At 46.0% G+C, this 22,980-nt stretch overlaps 1 protein-coding gene across 2 annotated transcripts; it reads left to right on the top strand.

Moving 5' to 3' along the window:
* Positions 1-14,547: 14,547 nt before the first annotated feature.
* On the top strand, positions 14,548-21,564 carry NFE2 (nuclear factor, erythroid 2). 2 transcript variants are annotated; one of them, XM_019724400.3, is made up of 3 exons: positions 14,548-14,807; positions 18,936-19,105; positions 20,295-21,564. In XM_019724400.3, exons 2-3 carry the CDS (start codon positions 18,992-18,994, stop codon positions 21,306-21,308), a joined length of 1,128 nt encoding a protein of 375 aa, XP_019579959.1. In that variant the 5' UTR covers positions 14,548-14,807; positions 18,936-18,991; the 3' UTR covers positions 21,309-21,564. The 2 variants fall into 2 exon arrangements, with proteins under 2 accessions (XP_019579959.1, XP_019579960.1); XM_019724401.3 differs by lacking the exon at positions 14,548-14,807 and adding an exon at positions 17,665-18,744.
* Positions 21,565-22,980: the final 1,416 nt, after the last annotated feature.

Genomic DNA, 22,980 nt, shown 5'->3' with positions numbered 1-22,980 from the left:
ATTCGACCCCGCCCAGGATGGGGATTATTGGACTACGGGGTGCCAGCTTTGCTCTATTGACCAATCAGTGTGCTAGTTTGCTTAGCGGAAGCAAGGTCTCCAGCCAGAAGGCGCAGGTATTTGATTGTCAGTTTAAACACTCAATAAAACGCCAAAACCTCACGACTGAATGGGGCGGGAGAGTCAATGGGGCGGGGTTGTTTCCATGGGGAACAGAGGAAGCGAATATTAATTTTCAATTGGCAGGGCGTAGAGCACGTGATATCGTAAACCTGAGTTAGCAACTTTAATCCGCACTCCCTTTAGGGGGCGCTATGTCTCCTTAGCGTTTAACACTGGCAGCTCTTAGCTGAATCCTACCCTAATCCGCATTCCAAGAACTCCGATTAGGTCCCTGATGTTCACGGTTGCTTTGGCAAACACTGTTAGCTCTTCCTCAGACTCGCTCAGATCACTTGAGCATCCTCGCAGAAAGTCTGCACAACCATAGAATAAAGCCAAGGGATGCCCAAGGTGTTAACTAGATAAACCAAAGTCGCCAGAAAGTTAATTGCTACAGTAACAATCTTCCCAAATTGGAGTCCCAGGGAAAGACCCAGTGAGTTTCTAAAAGCAGATTTCTTTGGCCGCACGTAAACTGGGATGTTAAGAGTTTTGGAAACCAGAGAGGAGAGAGTAGGAGGGACAGAGGGGTAAAGGGTCCAGGATAAGGAAGGGTATGGGGAGCAGGGTCTGCGGTCGTTCAGTAAGGACGAGCTGTTGCAAAATGAGAAAAGAGAAGTTTACTGAATGCAGGGATTTCACAATAGGGAAGGGTTCTGATGAAGTTTGGCTTTCCCCTACCCCTCTGTTCCTTGGTCCCTTACCTCCCCTTGGGTCAAGGACACCTTCTATTGCCTTGTATTATCCCCAGAGGGATTTTGTTTTTTCTACCTCTGACATTATTTCTTTAGAAGCTCTCCCAAGATGCGCATTCAAACCTAATCATGATTTTTTCTAATAATTTCAGAGTAGAGTCAGAGGGCCTAAGAGAAAAGTATAACAATACAAAACAAACTACAGAGCTGACATTTGCTCTGAAGGAAGGTATATGATTTTCTGGTAAAATCTGAGGTGACAAGGCTCATATCTTGAAGAAGCCTTTATCTATTCCAAATGGGGACTATTCAAACATTTAGCATTATGCCTGGCATCACAAGATTGTCCTTGGCTTGGCAACTTAATGATAATACTAACATTTATTGACAATTTACTATGGGCCAGACACATGCTAAATCTTTGGATTTATTATTTAATATTTTTAAAAACCCTTATGATGGGACTGGTGGAAATGGGAGCAATTACATAATTTACTTAAGGCCATACAAGTATTCACTGGCAACCATACATTTGAGCATAGGAGGTCTGGTTCTAAAACCATGTGCTTACCCACAATCTTATGCATTCTAAGGATTCCCGTGTTCTTACCCACAATCCACTCCTCTGACTTATGGTATAGACTCTCTTGTATCCTGCCTAGTTCTACCTGAAGTACCCTACACCAGATGTTCTATAGGGACCATGAGGAGAAAAATATGTGGTGTGGCTGATTTGGGGGAGGGGGTTAGCTCCTCTTTCTTTGTGTACTGACAAATCTTAACATTCAGACATTGTTCCAGAAGAGGGCTGATTCTTAGCTGTCCAACCTATTGTCTAACTGCAGTGGGGGGAAAACAAGTAATGGGAGACATTAGTTCTTGTCGTGACTTTGGCTTAACAAGTGAGAGAATTTTGACAAGTACTTATACCCTCTCCAGACTACAGTTGCCACTTCTCAAAAATGGGGAGTCTCAGACCAGAGCTTTCTAGGGCCCTACCTCCTTACCTAGCATTAAAGTTCTATGATCATTCTTGTTTCATTTGCTTCCATCGCAGCTTCAGCTGGAAAGCCTTTAAGAACCAATCAAATGAAAAATGCATATGTTCCCTCAACCATATGTATACACATACACTCACACGTAGTTAACCCTTTAATAGCATTGGGTTTGAACTGAATGGGTCCACTGATATGTTTTTTAAATAAATACTGTAAATGTATTTTCTCTTATGATTTTCTTAATAACATATTCTTTCTCTAGCTTATTTATTGTAAGAATACAGTATATAATACATATAACATACAAAATATTTGTTAATCAACTGTTTATGTTATCTGTAAGGCTTCCGATCAACAGTTGGCTGTTAGTAATTTAAGTTTTAGGGGAGTCAAAAGTTATACACAGATTTTCAACCACATGAGGTGTTGGTCAGGCCCTAATCCCAGTGTAGTTCGAGGATCAACTGTGTGTGTGTGTGTGTGTGTGTGTGTGTGTTATATTGTGTGGAGGAAAAGACTGGAAGGACATACCCAAAAATGTAACCAGTGGCTATTTTAAAGTGCTAGGACTTTTTTCAATGTTTTCATATTTTCTAGGTGTTCTAAAATGCATGGGTGCTATTTTAAAAGGAGAAAAACAGCTATTTTTTTAAAGGACAAAATCAACATCTTCTCCCGTGAATACTTCCCTGATATGTCCAGGTAGGTTTGGACACTTCCTCCTTTCTGCCATCCTCGACTCTGGTTATAGTCATGTTTTAACACATCAATCTAACTCATCAGACTTGTCATCTGAGGCAGTGCTTTGTCCCTTTCATTTTATTTACTTAGCATCTAGCCCTCAAATAGTAAATACTCAAATAGTGTTTGCTGAATAGAATGAATATTTGTGAAAATGCAAGATACAAAGATAAATGAGCAGTGTCGAAGTGCAGTTTAGGATTAAATGCCAAATAAAGGGTACAGATATTGAGAAAAAGTGATCCCTGGGGATTTGGGTGGGGGAGTCAAGATCCAGGAGAAGAGGGCGTGTTGAGTTAGGCCTTGACTTATTCATGCATTGATTAAATGACTGGTAGGCTTTGGTATGAATAAAGGAATGGAGTCTGGGATGTGTAAGAAATAGTTTTCTTTAATTGTAAACTATTTTTACTTACTTTTATACATAACATAAAGTTTATACCTTTTCAACCAATTCTAAGTGTACAGTTCAGTGACATTCAGCATATTCACATTGTTATACAGCCATCACCACTATCAATCTCCAGAACTTTTCATCATCCCAAACTGAAGTTGTATACCCATTAAACAAACAATAACTCTCCATTCTCCCCTGCCCCCTAGCCTTTGGTAACCACTATTCTACTTCCTGTCTCTTAATTTGACTATTCTAGTACCTTATATAAGTGGAATCATATATTTGTCTTTTTGTGTTTGGCTTATTTCACTTAACATAATGTCTTCAGTGTTGTGTAATGTAAGAAATCTTTGAGGGATTGGTTTCATGGGAAAGAGGATAAATAAATAGTATGGATGGGGATGGAGATAAAACTGGAAAGGTACTTTGTGGCCAGATGGTGAAATGCCTTGAATACAAATGTAGGTAACTGCTGTAGTGGGACCAGATGATTGTGGGAGTTGGAACTGTTACTCTTTTGGAAAGTATTATGGCAGTATCCTGTAATATTAAACATGGGTTCATCCTTTCCTAGAGAATTATAAACACAATCCGATACATAATGATATATATATAAGAATGCTTATTGCAACATTGTTTATAATGGCATAAGTTGTCTATCAAAGAGAGAATAGTTGAATAAAATATTGTATATCCAGACTGTGGAATAATATGCAATTAATCTAAAAAGTACGCTAGAGGTATATTCATTAACTTGGAGAAATGGTAACGAAATGTTAAATGACAAGAGTAAGTTAAAGAGGAATTTATGTGGTATGATTCCATTTTTTTTCATTAAAAATATAAGGCTAATTATGAATAACTATGTTTGAAATGTTTCTATTCTGTTCATTCATTCATTCATTCTATAAATATTTATTAAATGCCAGCCATGGGCTAGCCACTTCCTCTAAGCAGTGGGTATATAAAAACAGTGAACAATACAGATACGTATCCTTGCCCTCATAGAATCCTTGCATTCTGGTTGAGGAGCAGGAGCAGATAATAATCAAAGAAATAAGTAAATTACATAGGAGGTTAGGGGGTGATAAATGTCATGGAGAAAATTACAACTGAAAAGGAAGCCGAGGGCAATCCCACTATGTTTCACAATTTGGAGTGGTATTATTCACGTTGTGGAGAAGTGAAGGACAAGGAGAAAGTTCAATAGGGTGGTCAAGACCTTACTAAGAAGGGGACATTTGATAAAAGAGCTGAAAAGAACAAGGGAATGAACCATAAGAATATCTGGGGGAAGAGCATTCCATGCAAAGGGAACATAAAGGAAAGTGTGGAAGAAAAATATCAATATATGTTATCTTAGAGGGTGAGATGGAAAGACTGGATTATTAAATAGTTTTTCTTTATATATATTGGTATTGTTTGACTTTGTTACAACAAGCATATATTTATAATTTAAACTAATAAAAAAGTGAATATCAAAATGGGGATAAAGTAGTGAGGATTAAATGAGATAATACGTATAAAATATATGTAAACTGTTCAATGCTCTACTATTGTTATTTATTATTTTATAACATGGACACTATGGAACACTTCCACGCACAGGCATGAGATTATGGAAGCATTTTGTTTGCTTTTTTGGGGGGTAGGATAATACTGGGGAACAGTGTGTTTCTCCGGGGCCCATCCACTCCAAGTCGTTGTCCCTCGATCTGGTTGTGGAGGGCACAGCTCAGCTCCAAGTCCAGTCACCGTTTTCAATCTTTAGTTGCAGGGGACGCAGCCCACCATCCCATGTGGGAATTGAACCGGCAACCCTATTGTTCAGAGCTCGCGCTCTCACCAACTGAGCTATCCAACAGCCAGGAAGCATTTTTTAATTGAAGGAAAATTCATATAACAAAAAATTAACCATTTTAAAGTGTGCAATTAACAATGTTGTATTAAGTACATTCACAATGTTGTGCAACCACCACCTCTATCTAGTTCCAAAACTTTTTCATCATCCCCAAAGAAAACCTGGTACCCATAAAATAGTGACTCCCAATTTTGCCCTCCCCTCAGCCCCTGACAACCACCAGTTTGCTTCCTATCTCAATGGATATTTCAAATGGATGGAATCATACCATATGTGGCCTTTTGCATCTGGTTTCTTTCACTTAGCATAATGCTTTGTAGGGTTTTTAAATTTTTTTATTGGGAAATATGGGGAACTGTGTTTTTCCAGGACCCATCAGCTCCATGTCAAGTCGTCGGTTTTTCAAGTCGTTTTTTTCAATCTAGTTGTGGAAGGTGCAGCCCACTGGCCCATGTGGGAATCAAACTGGCGACCTTAGTGTTATGAGCACTGCGCCCTAACCACTGAGCCAAACGGCTGCCCAGCATAATGTTTTTAAAGTGCATCCATTTTTAAGTGTGTATCATTATTTCATTCCTTTTTATGACCGTGTTTTGTTTATCCATTCAATTGATTGTCATTTGCGTTGTTTCCACCTTCTGGCTATGTGAATAGTGCTACTATGAACATTCATGTAACAAATATTTGTTTGAGCACCAATTTTCATTCTTTTTTTTTCTTTTTGTTTTTTGTTTTTGTTGTTGTTGTTTTTTTCTCTCTCTCTCTCTCTATTGAATTCTGATTTTCAATAAATTATTTTGGTTATATAAGTTGGAGTGAAATTGCTAGGTCGTATGGTAATTCTAGGTTTAACTTTTTGAGGAACCACCAAACTATTGTTCACAGCAACTGTGCTATTTTACATTCCAAGATATGAAGGTTCTAATTGCTCCACATCCTAACATTTTTTTTTCTTTTTTTTTCTTTTTTCTTTTCAGGCCATCTTAGTTGGTGTGAAGTGGTGTTTCATTGTGGTTTTGATTTGCATTTCCCTAATGACTAATGATTTAAGCATCTTCTCATGTGTTTGTTAGCCATTTGTATATCTTCTTTGGAGAAATGTCTACTCACGTCATATACCCTTTTTTTAAAATGGGTTGTTTGTCTTTTTGTTGTTGAGCTCTAAGAGTTCTCTACATATTCTGGGTACTAGACACATATCTGAGTTGCAAGTATTTTCTCCTATTTTGTAAGTTGTATGGAAGAAAATTTAAGATGATTAATTCAACAACTGTGTGTGCAGAAAGTGTTGCAGGGAGATGAAAGGCAGAGAGACCAACTCAGAAGCCATTGCAGTTCAGGTTGCAGTGAACACAAAATAGTAACAGTAGAAAAATGCCCCCAAAAGATTGTGTACAAGTGAAATTAGGAAAAGTCAAAGTGTAATGGATGAGACCAGCCAATGTGGAAGCAGCAAATGACCTGGTGTAGATTCAGGAAAGCATAATTCTATCAGTATATCTAAAGCTCTAGTAGCCTAATCACTTAAAGTAAAATGGCTGGAGCCCTAACACAATCAAACTCTAACCCAATCAATTATAATAAAATGGCTGGAGTGAACATAAACAGAATCAATTATATTAACTTGGCTTGAGCTGAAACCCAATCAATTGAATTGTACCTTGTCTTCATAGAAGGGGGAGATAGTCTGCATAGAATTCCCCCTCTGCAACCAAAAAAAAAGTCAATATTTCTCCAGTGACATTCAAGAAAGAAGATTCCCTGTTTCTTAAAGAAAGAAGACAAAGCCAACACAACACTTTGTGTATTTATAAAGGAGATGGATGCAATTCTATTAGCCATTAAAATTATCAAACTAATTCAACTAAGAAACCTTCTAATCATAATATTTGACTTCCAAAAGTGTCAAAATATTTGGATCAGTCAATAGGATTGTATCGGCCACTGTAAGTTTTATGTAGAACAATGTAAATCAACCACATGGCTTATATATCATCTTTTAAGTTTACCTTTTAAGTTATATATCATCTCCCAAGATGAATTAATTGACCAAAACCAACTTCTGAGCATTCAAGCTGAGGTTTGGGCCCTCTTAAAGAAGAAAAATCCACAATATTTCTATCTCTAGTCACTCTAACAACAACCCAAGTGTAAAAGGAGACTTATTTCGTGTATACTCAAAGTGATAGTGAGAGGAGGTTTTTGTTTTCCAGTTTAGGGTGGAACCAGAGATTCAGAAAAATGATTCAAGTTGCTAGGGCCACACACACTTTACGCAGATTAGGTGCTAAGCACTCTACCTCCAGCCCTGAGCTTGCTCTGCCTTTTGCTAAAGCCATCATATTGCTTCTACTCCAGCCACTGCCAAATGGGAAACAGCCCAAACAGTGGTAATCACAGACAGCAGTGCGTTGGCCTGGAAATGTGAGCACATGCCCTCCACAAGATGACAGGTAAGGACACCTCAAGTCTTGAGTGCTCAGTGGGGGCACTCGCTAGCAGTGAAGCAGGTATTGGGGAGAAAATAGAAGAAGGTAGCATCTTTCCGACATAGCAACAGTCTGGCTTTGTCTCTGAGGTATAGGAAGTGTCTCCCCAACATACGACTATGATAAAACCTAACACCACAAAAAGGAAGCATCTTAGGGCTTTATAGCTGCAGCTTTCATCCAAGGGAGTGGGTTAGGAGTTCTACCTGGATGAACTCTTAAGACCTTGCCATTCAGCCCTACCTCTGAATTATCACTCTTCCTCAGGACTGCATCCACATAAGCAGCTGTACAGAGGGCAACCTTGCTATGATGAGGAATTGAATGCTAGCTATACACTCAGAGGAATCTAATTTTCTCATCTCTTCACAGAACTGAGAGGGGATGGCCTTACTTGGGAACGGGGATAGTTCTTTCATCTTGATAAGGTAGAAGGCCAAGCAAGTGGGATGCAAGTAAACTGGTAGATTTGATATTGGAAAAATAAGACAGTCTCATCTAATTGCATCTATTTTATCAATGAAATATGAGGCAAGGTCATCTGCTGAGAGGCAAGTAGAGGGAGTACTGGAAATTTCAGAAGAGAGAAGGTGTAAAATAGTTATTGAGTAGAATAGAAAAGAGAATTTACTGGGAAATGTAGAATTATTTGGCAATGTTGAGTTGGAGGAGAGGAGCATAAATTTAAAAGTGATACTAGTCAGCGAGATTCTGAGATTTTTCTCCATCAATATTTGGCTGCCCAGGTATAGATGTGGAGAAGCTGAATTGTTGGATTTAACCAGAACTGGTTTTTTCCCAAGAAAATTCAATTGGCAAGGCGGTGGGGGGGCGGGCAAGGAAGTTAATAGTGTCTGCAAATTTACAGTTCTGGATATGAGGGGGAGTGGATGGATTATTTAAAAAATAAAGTTAAAAGATAGTACCAATGGTCCAGAGGTCCTTGAGAAAGGAGGGTGTTAGGGTGAGAAGAGAGGTGTCAGGGTACGAGAAGGAAAGGCAGAAAATGGGAAACCAAGAGATATTTGGACATTTCAGAGGATTTTATCTGGACTGAATTGTTACAGCTTTCTTCTCTTTTCCAACCCTTGGTTTTCCTTTATTTCTTCTTTCCACCTCTCCTTGCACTGGAGAAAAAGAAGCAATAAAGTTGCTTTTCATCTCCTGTCTGGGTGACTAAGCTGCTGGCTTTCCACCAATCTTCAATATAGATCTCTGCCTCTTTTTTTCTGTCTTTTCATTCTGGAAAAAGAAAGCTGGGAGTTGGAGGAAGATGAGATCGGAAGCCCCATACCTTCTTCCTTGGGGATGTCTCATGCTCTGACAAGAGATCTCTTTAGGGGAAACATGGCCAGAGGCAGCAGCAACCGGGTGATGAGCGTGGTTTCAGCTGCAACCAGAGAGAACACAGACAAGAACTGCCAACTGGGCAAGACGGAGGCCCTGGTGAAGGAACAGCCTTAGTGAGCTTTAAATACAAGAGAGGATTTGGGAAGGGATCCAGAGGCACTGAGAAGATTAGATAATCTTCATCCATGTGCTATTCATGAAACCAGGGGAATTAAAGAGGCTCAGACTCACCAGAGCGAAGAGAATCCGAGGATGCCCCCTCCTTGTCAGTTTCAGCCAAGATAGTCACTCCCAGAGACTGGGAGCACCTCAATAAAGCCCTCTGAGTTTTCCCAACATGCCCTGGGGTCCTTGGAGAGAAAGCGCTATTTGAGAACTTTGATAGGCAGCTGAACCCCTGGCAGTGGGTCCTGTGCCTGGTCACCATGACCTCCCCTGCTGTCTCAGGAAACTCCTTCCCCATCCAAACCTCCTTTTACAACCCTGGGGTTCCAATGCACTGTACCTGATGAAACTTTATAAACTTTCCCCGCACAACTGTGTATTTATATATATTGTTTCTTTTGCCCAGAATGCTGTCCCTCATTTTTCTCCCTAGAAAATTCAGATTCTTCCATCTTTCAAGACTAGTTGAAAGGTTACATCCTCTCTGAGGCCTTCCCTGAGACAGTTAGCTGCTCCTTTTTCTCTGTTCCCTCAAAACTGAATTTATCCGTTCTCACATCACTGGCCACCTCCATTTACCTATTTACACATGTGTCTGCACCATTAGACTGTGAGTGCCCAAAGGCAAGGATCACTCCTTAATTATCGTGGTATCCTCCAAATTTAGCAATTGGCTAAATGCTCTATAAATATTTGTTGAGTGGCAGTATAATGTCCTGAGAACTAGACACCTTGAGGAATAAATAAAAAGACAAAACATAAAATGCAATTTCTCCCAAACATTTATCTATTAGTTAACACTTTAATTTAATATTTATCTAATTATTTAATAATATTAGATGTACCATATACGTGCCATTTAATGGGGCTTACAAGATCCCAGGCCCTAAACATATATACCCAGTTTTTAGCTCATTTACTTCTCACAATAACCGGTAAGATAAATATTATTATTACCCCCAAATTACAGATGGGTAAAAATAGGCTCTGACATTTTAAAGGATTTGCTTGCAATCTCAAAGTGACTGTCAGAACCAAGGTATGAGTGCAGGCATGTCTGACTCTAAAACTCATGCTCTTACCCATTGTACTGTGGTATCTGAGACAAGTTTTGTACAATACAGTTTATACCATCACTACTATATGTGATATAAGACGACACAAAAAATCATATTGTTCAATTAGAAAACAAAATATTTAAATGAGGTTATTAAGTCTCTGGTACATATAATAATTGCAAAAGGAGTTAGACAAGAGAAATATGTGTATGGGTGGAGGTAGCCAGCACAAGTGTTGCAGAGCTAGAACTTGAACTGACCTGGGCCAGCTATCCTTCCTATATAAGCCCTGTTTGTACATTGTCTCATCTGATCTCTCATAGCAACCTGTTATGGAAGCTCTGTTCTCCTCATTCACCAACGGGAAACTGAGGCTCAAGAAGGTTAAATAATTTGCCCAAATCCACACCATAATCCACACCAGTATTGAGCTGAGACCCAAACCCAGATCTCTCTTCCTCTCCATAGAGCCTCAGGTTGGTAGATAGGGCCAAGGAGAGCCTTCTGGTGGAGGGCAGCAGCAGGAGAAAAGACAGGAGGCTGGAACAAGCAGGATGCCTCTGAAAAAGAGGAAATAAATAGGCATCAAGCTACTATCCTCTAAGGAGCAGAGGGTGGGACTTCCTAGGCAGCTCCGCCCATTGCACAGGATTGCAACAGGATAGGGTGGGGGCAGGTGTTTTGGGGTTCCTGGAAGGTGACTGAAGCCCATAAAGGCTGGCACTGTGCCCATTGTGTGGTTAAAACTGGCCCCGCCTAATATTGCTGGGGTGGGAGAGCCATGGCCTGAGGGCTGGTTCCTGGAAGTCTAGCCACTGCCCCTCCCTACAGCCCCCCAATACTGCTGCATCTTAGTGCTGGCTCTCCCACAGAATCAGGCTGCCCACTGCCTTTAGTTCTGTCCCAAGCATCTCTCTATCAGAATCTAGCTTCCAAATTACTCTTCTCAGTTCCTCAAGCCCCTGAGGCACTCTGGCCTCCGGGTTTCCATCTCCTAAAAATAATTGAATCACTTTCTTATTGATCTCATTTTATCTTCCCAATAAGTCCACTCAATAGGTATTATCACCATTATCTCCATTTTTCAGGTGAGAAAGTTCAGAAAGTTTGGGTTGCCTAAAGCCTCATAGCCAGTAAATGCAGGGACCCAAATCCAGGTCTTAAAAGTCAAGATCTGGTCCTCCCTCATTCTACTATACTCCATGCAACGAACTTAGTTCTCTCTCTAGATATAGAATTAAGCTCCAGGGGTTATTTCTTCTGGGCTCATCTATGAGCCTTCATCTATTTTGGGTTCAGTGCCAGGCTCTGCTAGCAGGGCATAACCCTTAGATGCTAGGGTCTGGGAACCTCAGTCCTACCAACTCCCTGGACGCTTGAAAGCAGCAAGCTCTTTTGGCCTGAGAGTGGGGCTCAGTGTCCCATCAACCCCTGAGTCAATCCTCTAAGAATTCTTAACTGTAAAAAGGAACCTCCTCAAAGATTTTTCTATCCTATTTTACCCAAACTAGAACACAAGGAAAAAACAGTGGATGGTTTAGAAGGTCTGGCTCCACCATCTGGGCCTCAGTTTATATCCCCCTCAAACCCCCCAACGCCCCCCCCCCCATTTACTTTAGTAAGAGGAGCCTCACTATTCCCTGCTCCTAGACCCCCTCCACCACCTCCCCCAGCCATCCGGGGTAACTGCCAGACTCTGCTGCCTAGGATAACGCCCAGCCCTCCCCTTGCCCCCTGTGGCTGCCTCCCCTTTCCGTCTGTTGAGAGAGGAAGCCAGGGGGTGGCGGGTGCAACCCTGGAGGGCACTGATAAAGGGCCAGCCCTGCCCCCACCCCCTGGGGCCACTGCGGTCAGAGCAGCAGGCAAGCAGGCGAGGCAGGAGGCAGCCAGCTCCCTCTGGGACCCATGGCCCTCCCCTAGTTCCACCTCTACCCTCCCTGCCCTACTCGGGAAGCTGGTTGCATAACCCAGTGGGGTGTTTGGCAACATTACTTGTGGCTTGACCTGATGCTGGTGGTGGTGTGCACACGCGTTGGGGTGAGGGTGGGGTGAATTGAGCAGAGGTGACAACAAGTCAGTGTTTGGGGGTGAGCAGCATGGATGAGGAATGGTATAACAGTAAAGATATGTGGCCACATTTTTCTCCATATTTTACATAGCTCTGCTACCCTTGCTGAAGTGGGAAAATCTTAGGTATTCTACCTTAAAGCCGCAGGCCCTATCCTACCCATTCAGTCTAATCCCCTGCTAATGGTACATCAAGCAAAGGAGACTTAGAGTAGAAGGCTGTTGACTCTGGCAGGAGGAATCTGAGAGGAGGGGGCTAAAGGGACCATTCCCACCCCAAGGGCTATAAAGGGTGTTCTGGAAACAGGACACAGCCTGGGAACCACAGTAACGGCTCCTTTTACAGGAGGGGGGTGGGGGCGAGGTGGGAGAGACAGCTCCGTGGCTGGCTAATTGCCTAAGTGAAGGCTGCCAGTTCACTTAGCTCAGCCTGATCATGTCTGTCTCCCTTATATTCAGGAAACTGCTTCAAACACGTCTATGAATGCCTGTTGCTTACGGGATGAAATACAACCTTCCTAGCTTGACTTTCAAGACACTTAACAGTCCAGCCCCAGTCGAACTTCCCAGGCTTATCTTCTACTACTTCCTGCCCCTACACCCCACCCTAGTAAACTAAAAGTGCTGCTCTGTGTTTATGCCTCTGTGCCTCCACACCTCTGTTTGGAATCCCCTTCTCTGCCTGGTGAACCCCTAGTCATTCTCCATGGCTCAGCTCAATTGCCACCCCATCTGTCAAGCTTTCTTCCATCCACCGGTTAGAAATTTAGCCCCATCGCATGTTATATAGACCTTTATTAGTGTAATTCCCTGGCTAGACTCTGAACGAGGACATAGACTATGTCTTATTCATCTTTGTGTTTCTGGAGTGTAAACCATAGTAAACACTCAACAAATATTTGTTGAATGAATGATGAGGCGTGTGTTATCCATAGTTGTATCTGCAATGCCACAAACAGTGTCCTGAACTGGTAGTTCTCATTCAGTAAATGTTGGTTGACTGGCTGTAACCTGATATCATTATTTAATCAGCCATAAGTGTGACTATCACCACCCCTCATCCCCTCTGAAGTGCCCAAATAAATACGCAAGGGACAGCACTCTATTTGAAGGTACGTGTTTGTGACCCTGATTCACGCCCAGGTCATCAAGAGATTCTGAACCCACACGTAACGTGCAATGAAGCCATGGGCCACCTCCTGTCCTACATAGATCATACATGTAGAATCACGATCTCCTGGGACAGGGATGGAATTCAAAACATTTAACCATGGGTTTGGCATGGGCGTTGCTCAGTCCCACACATGCAGTCTGCAGGGAGGCTGTAAGAGGCCGTATTGCATTGCCTCGAGTGGCTTTGCTGTGCTGCTGGGCCGTGGGGAGTGTCTTTAGAGAGAACGGGATGGCGGAGGCGTTGGTGTAGTGGGGAGGAGCACTTGGAGGACTCCCAGCAGCTCTTCTTTATCAACTGGGATGAAACATTTTCATTATTTTAACAGTGAACACAGTTTGGTCAGAGAATGCTGGCTTAATGCCAGCCCTGCCTTGGGGTGGCACCTGTCTGCCTCCCCAGTCTTTAACTGTTTCCAATTTAACACACGAAGAAAAAATAGAGAAGGCTAAGCTGCAGCTATAAGGACTGAAGCTAGACATAGGAAGGACTTTCCTTAGAGCTGAAAGCCACTAAAAGCTAGGAGAAAGTAAGATTCTTTTCTCCTAGCCTCTGGAGGGAGAGCTGTGTGGCTTGGGACTTGGGCTGTGTGCTGGAGGCAAAGGGATGAATGAGTGACTTCTGGGGGTACTTACTGGCCTGACAACAGAGCTGCTGAGGGTACTGCGGGATAGACCTGATATCCTACACGTATGTCCTGGTCTGTCCAGGGTATGTGGCTGCCATGTGGCTGGGGTGCATTGCCTGGAAGAAAGGAGGACAGAGGGCACCTGGGGTCCTCTTTAAGGGAGGTGAATAATTTCCCTGCTGGGCACCCCCACCCCCCAACTCCCCTCACACACTGACAAGAAACCTAGCCAAGAAAGAGGCCTTTGTCCTAGGACATCTGAGGCTTCAGGGGGAGGGGAGAAGGCTACAGGTGAAAGGATACATCAAAGGAGCCGGCTGCCCCTCCTCCCCAAAATACCTCCCCTACCCCTTTCCCAGAACCCAGGCTTTCCTTAAATAAAAGCAGTGCCCTAAATGCCCACCTAACAAAACAGCTGGGACACTAGACACCTGATCCTTTTCTTCAGCTGCCCTCTACCACCTTGCAATGACTCAGTTTCCCTGTTCCTAAGAGAGTCAAGAAGGCAGAGGGAAGGAGGTTACGGCTTGTAGAAAGTTTAGAGGTCATTTTGGAGTGGACCATCAGGTTGGAATTCATCATCTGCATGGGAGAAACACAGACCTGGCTGGACTCCTGGGCTCAAAAGGAGGGCTGGGAGAGGCTTGGAGCCATGTGTGCCCCCGCTGGCCAGGAGCAGGGTGGGGGCGGGGTGTGGGCAGAAACCACACCAGGCTCAAGTTTCCTCTCTTGGCCAGAAGGGGCAGGAGGAGAGGAGGGCCAGGGGAAAGGGGAGGGTTGGAGGAAGGACTGAGAACTCAGGCCCAGGGCTTCAGAGAGGTTGGTGGACCGCCCTGGAGCTCCGGGTTCTCAGCCTGAGTCTTCACACTCAGGGCTCAGCAATGGCCCGAGGGCGGGGCACGGCCCTCCCTGGTTCTCAGAGGTAGCAGGGATCCTCACCCAGGAGGTGTCAGCCCGGGCCAGCCTCCCCAGAGACAACACCAGAAGCCTCATCTCTCTCCACACCTGCTTGGACCCTGCCACAGGTGCCTGAGGGGCGGGGTGGGAGGGCGATTACAGTGGGATCCAGGGGCAGGCTGGGGAGGTGGAGGAGGCAGTGGGAGAAAATACCCATCTTTCCACACATTACTAGGAGATCTCAGATCTTCCCAGGCTGCCCCTGGTTTTGGAACTTGACATCTTTGAGAAGTCCTCTAGGAGAAGACCTAGATGATTCCTGGAGAGCTCTGGGATTCTTGGGGTGAAAGACTGTAAATGGAGACCAGACAGTGGTCCCCTGAGGGGCTGGAGAGTGACCCTGAGTAACCTTTCAGCAGGCTGGCTGACCTGGGGAAGCCTGTAGACGCTCAGGTATATAGTACCACCCTTTCTCCTGCCCACTCCATCATGCTGCTCTGTTCAGCCAGCTGGGAAGGTGGGGGACGCTGAGGAATTGGAGACACTGGATGCCTGGGTCACTGAGAAGTACTTTTGCAGCAGGATGGGATAGTGGGGACAGGGGATGCTGAATTCTTGCCTTTCATTGCCCCGTCTCTTCTCTGCACAGTTGAGATCAGCTGGAACTGGAAAGGAGAGGAAGGCATCCCATCACCCTTATAGTTCCTTCCAACTGGAAATCTTGGCAACAGGGAGGGAGGGAGCTGGGAAGCAGTGGAAGAGAAGAGAGGCTGGGACTTTAATCATAGCCCCCAAAGGACTGGAGTTTGGGGTCTAGGGAGCCAAGTGACAGAATGGCAGAAACTTATTCCTTTCTCCCTTGTTTCGGTATACCTGTGTGAGTTATATATGCGACAAGGAGATTGATTCTCGCTCTGATTATAGCCTTTCCCTCCATTCCCTTTGTTTCTTTCTCACCTCTGTGTCCCTCTCTGCTTTGGGGATTCTTCCTAATCTTTCTAAGTAAGTTGCTAACCTGTCACACCACGCCCCAAGTTTCACTGATCTCTCTCCATCCTTTCACTCCCTCTGTTGACACCTGAAAAGGTGGAATGGTATATATAATAAGCCTCAGAACAGGGTTCCAGACGACAGCCCCTTCCCACCTTTGTCAAGGTGGTTAGAGCCCTGGGACAGCAGCTGAGAACAAATGCCTTCCTCGCCCCAGCATCTCTCCCCAGATGGTCCTCATCCTGGGTCTGTAAGCATAAAGCCCCATGCCATTTTGTGAGTACACAGCGATTGTGGTATGATCTTTCTGAGTAGGCCCATCAGGAGGAAAGTAAAGAGGGTGGATTATAGTCCCTGGAGATGGCTGCAGTCCTACCTGATATACAATGTTGGGGTGTAAGATGCTATGTGACCTCAAAGTGTGGGCTGAACTGCAAAGTGGGAACTGGTTATTGTAAAAGAAAAGGGACACAGGGAGGCCTGCTCCACTTTCACAGTCTCTCTCTAGTTTCTGCACCCCATGTGATGTTCTTTTTGATCCAATTCTGACTATGCCCTCCTCCCTGATCTACACCATTGACTGCCAGCCCCTTGGACGGTCCTCAGAAGGGTAGGCTCCTAAGACCCAGAGGGGCTTACGCCTGATATATAGACTACCTCCCATTACTGAGTGTCTAAGGAAAAACAAACTCCTCCCTTTGGCCTGGTGCAAACTTGCCATTGTATCAGAAAGCAGGCTGGAGCTGGCTGATCAAGAGGTTCACTTCAACTCCCTCTTCCCCAACCTCATGCCTCCCCCTTCTGGAATCTCATTTCCCTGTCCTAGGGTGAGGGGGAGATTGAGCTCCTGGTCTTCATGAGAAAGGGCTGATATCAGAGACTGGGGCAGCCAAGAACCCACCCTTGCCTGGGTCAAGTGTTTAAAGCTAGGAGAAGCCTGGAGATCCCTTGCTGTTCTCCTTTCATGCTTTGTGTTTTTCCCTGTAAATCCATATGGTTGGACTCTTTTAGTATTTCTCAAGGTGGGGTGGGGGCTTCTGGCGTCAGAAACACCAGGACACGTGTTCAAATGCTGATTTCTGGGTACCTGCCCCTATGAAATCAATTGAGTAGGTCTGGCATTCAGGATGCTTTTATTTATTTATTTATTTATTTATTTTAACGAGGATCCCAGGTAAATGTGGTGCACAATAAAGTTCTTGACCGCCTGAGCTAGACAGTCTATCGCCTCTCATAGCAAGGAGTTTCCTCAATCCTCCATTAAATGGAAGAGGCTGAATGGGAAGCGATTTGCCCAAGGTGATGCATCTGGAAGGCCAAGGAACCTAGTCTCTTGCCTCCTAGGGCAGGATCTTTGTACTGCATTTGTGAGTCAAATCCAGGAAGATATAAGGAGGGACAGAGGGTGGGGGTAGGTGTGTGTGTGCAGGACTATGAGGCAAGAGCCATTGTTCCTGCCCCCTAAACCCCTTCTCCATTCACTTTGCCTTTGGGCAATTTCCGCCAGAACCTGGGTGGGGGAGGATGGGGTTCCGGTGTTGAAATGGCATCCTGGACAGACATAAACACCCCACCCACTCTGACCACTGGCTAAAGGCCTGTGCCTACAGCAACTCTCAGCTCTGGGGATGGCACTAGAACAAGGGGGTAGTAACAGGGGCAGGGGAGATCCTCTTTCAATGGGATAATTTTCAGCTCTCACTAATTTTGTGGTAAGTCAAAGAATGGACTCCATACTAAATAGCTCTGATAGGCCATCGTAGTGGTGATCAAAGGTCATGCAGTTTGAGGTCATTCAGTCCTATCCTATGTTCTTCGATAGGTTTCCCCCACCTCTAGCCTGCCTGCCTTTACTTATATGGCCAGGGTAGGGTGTAGTATCTGGCCCTCAGAGATCAGGGGGTCCCTGCCAAATCTACTTGGACTCTCTCGCCAAAGGCAGGGAGAACAGATGCGGGGAGAGAAGGGTGTCAGGGAATGGGGAGGTAGGAAGAGGAGAGGGGCTGACAGAGAGGAGAAGATGAAGGCAGGCGTGAGGTTTTGCTGAGAAAGTTAAGCTGTCTGAGCGGGAGGGGACCTCCGAGTTCAGCTTGTCCCAACTCCCTGGTTTTACAAATGAGGAAACAGAGGCTCAGAGAAGTGCGATGACTTGCCCAACATCACACTGCTGCTTTGTGGCAGACCTGCAGCTAGAGCCCAGAGCACAAAACAGCGGGGGCTGGAGGGGAATGTGTATTCAAGGCTCTAAAGAGATATTTTTCCAGAAGAGGAGAAAAGAGACTGAGATTCCACAGAAAGAATTGATGATGTAGAGTGCCAAGAGAGGCTTGGAGTATGGAGACAGGAGTGGGACGGGGAGGCAATATAGACTAGTAGAGGAAGCCAGTAGAGATTCCAGACCTGACTCTGCTATTTACCAGCTTGGACCTCAATTTCTGAATGGACCTTATAGGATCTTTGTGAAAATCAACCTCATAAACCAATGCATGTAAAACACCAGCACAGTTCTTGACAAATGCTTAATGAGTCTTTGTTACAGTTGTTATATTACCTTAGAAAAGGAAAGACCCCTGGCTGCGTGGGTTGGGGTTTGGCCAAGATGACTCTGCGGGGACACAGGGCAGAGGTCCAGTGTCTCCAGAGACTATTCCTCCTCTGCTGCCTGCAGCTGATAAACCTCTTATCTGGGCCAGGCAGGGGAGCCCAGGGCCAGGATAGGAGGAGAGGGCAGGGCTGCTATCAGCCACCAGGCCTGGTCCATATCTCAGAGGAGGGGAGGGGATGTCTGCGTGGCTCTTCCCACAACACACTCCTTGGAGATGCCCAAGCACTCACTCTCATCTTGAGAAGAAAAGACTGAGATCCTAAAACTGAGCAAAGAGAAGGAAAGCAGAGTGATCCCTGATGTTGCTCCGCGAAAATGGGGGAGGGGGGGAATCCTAGATGACGTGTCTTCTGCCCCAGCCAGTGATACAGTTTTGGGGAGAAAGAAGTAGGCGAAAGAGAAGGCATCTTGTCTGAAAAAAAGGCAAAGACCTACTGTGCTCCCAAAGGAACTGACTACAACTATAGCAGGTGAGGTGATCACACCGCAGAAAAAGACTTTCTAGCTTAAGGAGTTGGTTGATGAGTCCAGCACGAGTGGGAGGGGCTGAGATCTCTCTTCTCAGGTGGAGTTGGAAGGAGCCTCTCCATGGAGGCAGGACAAAATTGCCGACCCCTAGCAGGAGAAGTCCTAACCCCCATTTGTTTCTCCTTTGACACAGGTTGCTGAGGCCTTTTGGGCTCTGGGGGACCCTGGACCAGGTCCTGGCCCAGTAGGATGCCCCCGTGTCCTCCCCAGCAGAGCAGAAACAGGGTGACACAGCTGCCCACACCAGAGCTGGGCGAGATGGAACTGACTTGGCAAGAGATCATGTCCATCACTGAGCTGCAGGTAAGTGGGGTTGGGGGGTGGTGGAAGGGAAGAGCAGAGAAGCAGGGAGTCTAGCTGGGACTGAGGCAGAGGGCTGGAGTAAGCAGGGCTCAAGGGTGTCAAGCTGGAAAAGTTCCAGGCACTGGAAAAGTTAGGGCTGGAGTGGGAGGGAGATCTGGATGGATGACCAGAACATTAAGGGGAAGGGGGTGTGGAAGAGCAGGGGATAGGAGTGGTGAAGAGGAAGGATCTGATTGGGGATATAAGCTCTCTCAGCAGCCACTCTGCTCACATCTCCCCACCCCACCTCCTGCCCCGCCTTTCCTTTCTCACCTTCCCATCTGACTTCCCTCTCCTCCAATCCTGCCCATCTTTTTCCTTCATTTCCTCCCCCTGCCCTCAGCAGCTGGGCCCCTTTCCCCCAGGTAGCTGAGCAGTAGTTCAGGGGCCTCAGGAAGGGGGGGTCAGACTATGCCGGGGTCCTCTCCTTCTGGTTGGACAAAGGGGTGTCTGTTGGCCTAACAATGATGCCTTTGTCCCCAGCTGGGTTGGAGCAGGGTGGCTCCCCAATGTGGGTTGGGGGCCCTGTTTCTAACATGTTCTCTCCTCCTCTCTGCACCTGGGCAGGGACGGGGGAACTGAAGAGGAGAGGGTAAAGCTTGTGCGGGCTCCCCAAGGTGCCTCTCAGCCCTCAGCCCTGGCTCTGTGCCCACTCCCTTTCTCTCCCCTGCCACCATGCCTGGGCCCTCAGGATCTGCCCTACGCCTTGCTTCCACACAGCAGCTCCCTCTGCTGGGCACCCAGGACATGGTCAGGACCTGAACTTGACCCTTTGACCCTAGATAACTGCAGCCGGAAAGAGTTCTGAGGGGTCATCTTGAATAACAGCTCTTTGTCTTCCTGAAAGAAAGAAAGGAACATGAGCCATTTCAACCTAGTAAGAACTTCTAAGAAGGAGGATATTCTATAATTGTTACGTTAGTCCGTTCTAAAATCTGACCTCAGTGACTTCCATTCCTGTGTAAGCTTCATTCTTCTTGGAATAGCTGCATTGCAACTGTACAAGCTTTTTTTTGCACCTTTCTGTGATTTTTTGAACCTTTCTGTTATTATCTCACTGGGTCTTTCAGAAGGACTCAGCTTGGTCCTGAGAGAGAGCTTGTTCTCTTCCTCTGCCTGTTTCCAATCCTCTTTATGTCTTTTCTTGCAGGGCCTAAATGCTCCAAGCGAGCCATCATTTGAGTCCCCAGCACCAGGCCCAGCCTCTTTTCCTGGGCCCCCGCCGCCTCCAACTTATTGTCCCTGCTCAATCCACCCGGATGCTGGCTTCCCTCTTCCTCCACCACCTTATGAGCTCCCAGTACCCTCATCTCATGTCCCAGACCCTCCATACTCCTATGGCAACATGGCCATACCAGTCTCCAAGCCACTGACCCTCTCAGGCCTGCTCAGTGAGCCCCTCGCAGACCCTTTAGCCCTCCTGGACATTGGGCTGCCAGCAGGGCCTCCCAAGCCCCAAGAAGACCCAGAATCCGACTCAGGATTATCCCTTAACTATAGTGACGCTGAATCTCTTGAGCTGGAGGGGACAGAAGCTGGTCGGCGGCACAGCGAGTATGTAGAGATGTACCCAGTGGAGTATCCCTACTCACTCATGTCCAACTCCTTGGCCCACCCCAACTACGCCTTGCCACCTGCTGAGACCCCCTTAGCCTTAGAGCCCAACTCAGGCCCTGTGCGGGCCAAGCCTGCTGCACGGGGGGAGGCGGGGAGTCGGGATGAGCGACGGGCCCTGGCCATGAAGATCCCCTTTCCTACGGACAAGATTGTCAACTTGCCGGTAGATGACTTTAATGAGCTGTTGGCACGGTACCCACTGACCGAGAGCCAGCTGGCACTAGTCCGGGACATTCGACGACGGGGCAAGAACAAGGTAGCCGCCCAGAACTGTCGCAAGAGAAAGCTGGAGACCATTGTGCAGCTGGAGCGGGAACTGGAGCGGCTGGGCAGTGAGCGGGAGCGGCTTCTCCGGGCCCGAGGGGAGGCAGACCGAACCCTGGAGGTCATGCGCCAACAGCTGACCGAGCTGTACCGTGACATTTTCCAGCACCTGCGGGATGAAGCTGGGAACAACTACTCTCCTGAAGAGTATGCGTTGCAGCAGGCTGCTGATGGGGCCATCTTCCTGGTGCCTCGGGGGACCAAGATGGAGGCCACAGACTGAGCTAGCCAAGAAGGATGGGACTGGTGATGGAGATTGCCTGCATTCCCTTCTCATAAAGGTACTCCCGAACCCTGAGGCCCAGAGGGGACAACAGTGGGAAACTTCGCTTTTGGAAGGTCCAAGGAGTGTTCACTGAGGCTTGACATGAGGCAAGTGAGAGAAAGGCTGGAATCTGTCTTCTGTGATTCAACTTTCCAGTTCTCCAACCTCCATCTCTTGTTTGAACTATGGTTTATAAAGCACTCTACAGAAAGAACCTTCCACTGTGTCTTCCTTCTGGAGGGAGGGTGATAAAGCTGAGTTCTTCTCAGTGTTCACTGTTTGCTGATGGCGGGGAGGAGCTCATTTCTTTCCCCTACCGCTCTATATAAGAGGGGTACAAACTTTGGGCTCAAGTAGCGTGTGGAGATCCACCACCTTCATCCTCTTTTTCAGGGCCAGAGGCATGAATGATCTGAAGAACCCCACCCTCCCTGGTGGCCCCTTATTTACAGAGCTGGGATTGCTGCCAAAGCTGGTTAGATTCTCTGTGCAAGGTCCCTGAGGTTTAGGCTTTTTCTTTCTCAATCTTAGGAACACAGAAAAGCCTAGAATGCCCACAGGCCTTTTTTTCTACATTTCCCCCCTCCTTGCCTACTTCTATGGGATTCCCGCAGCCTGGGGCCTGATGTGCCAAAGCTCTCACACAAGACCAGGGAGTCTGCTCTTGACTGGAATGAATTTGATTGGAGCCAATGTTTCAGGGGATTTCACATCCAGGTCTGGGTAAAACCTGTTCCACAGTGGAGTACAACGTGCATTTCAGAGAAATTTTCTATCTCCCTGGTTATGTTAGAGGTGCTACCCAATTCCTTTTTTCTTTTTTTTAATTGGGGAATATTGGGGGACTGTGTGTTTCTCCAGAGCCCATCAGCTCCAAGTCGTCCTTCAATCTAGTTGAGGGCACAGCTCAGCTCCCAGTCCAGTCACAGTACCTTAGTTGCAGTGGGCACAGCCCATGGGAATTGAACCTGCAACCTTGTTGAGAGCTCATGCTCTAACCCACTGAGCCATCCAGCCACTCCTCGGGAAGCTCAGCGACAGCTCGTTTGTCTTTAGTCTAGTTGTGGAGGGTGTAGCTCACTGGCCAATGTGGGAATCGAACCGGTAACCCTGTTGTTCAGAGCTCGAACTGAGCCATGTGGCTGCCCCTACCCAGTTCCTTTTGCCTCCTCTCACACCGCTTCCCCAGGTCTTTGGTGTATGTATCTTTTTTCCTTGAAAGTTTCAGATGTCACATCCAAGTCGTCAAAGCTTCCTGACACATTCATTTCCTTGCTTGGAGCTGGGTGGTTCCCCATCTTGTTACTGAATCACACAAAGCATGTATTTCGGTTATTTTTTCTATTTATACTTCTCTCCAACTTTCCTATCTCCATTCCAATTAGGAAACCTTACAAGTTCTGATGTACTCTAGTCATGAGACAAAGGCAGAAAGTGATCAAAGGAGATGTGGAATCTTTACACCTATACCTTCTGAAAGTGATCTCTAGCCCAGGTTCAGGGAATGAAAGCAACTTAAAACTAATAGATCTGACAGTCCAGACAACTTGTCAATTTTCTCAAAGTTGAACATGTGGAACCAAGTTGTGAAGGGTAGGGCCTGAGGTTAGCTGTTCAGAAACGGTTAGTC

Source organism: Rhinolophus sinicus, chromosome 1 (genome assembly GCF_057876585.1).
Source record: "Rhinolophus sinicus isolate RSI-liver-muscle chromosome 1, RSI-T2T, whole genome shotgun sequence".
NCBI lineage: Eukaryota > Metazoa > Chordata > Mammalia > Chiroptera > Rhinolophidae > Rhinolophus > Rhinolophus sinicus.
The sequence above is the reverse complement of the archived record's forward strand: the minus strand, read 5'-3'. Positions and strand labels throughout refer to the sequence as shown.

Excerpts from the sequence above, each read along its gene's own strand:
- NFE2 (XM_019724400.3), top strand. The coding sequence starts at position 18,992 with ATGCCCCCGTGTCCTCCCCAGCAGAGCAGAAACAGGGTGACACAGCTG. Across the intron at positions 19,106-20,294 it reads TGTCCATCACTGAGCTGCAG|GGCCTAAATGCTCCAAGCGA; the intron begins GTAAGTGGGGTT and ends CTTTTCTTGCAG.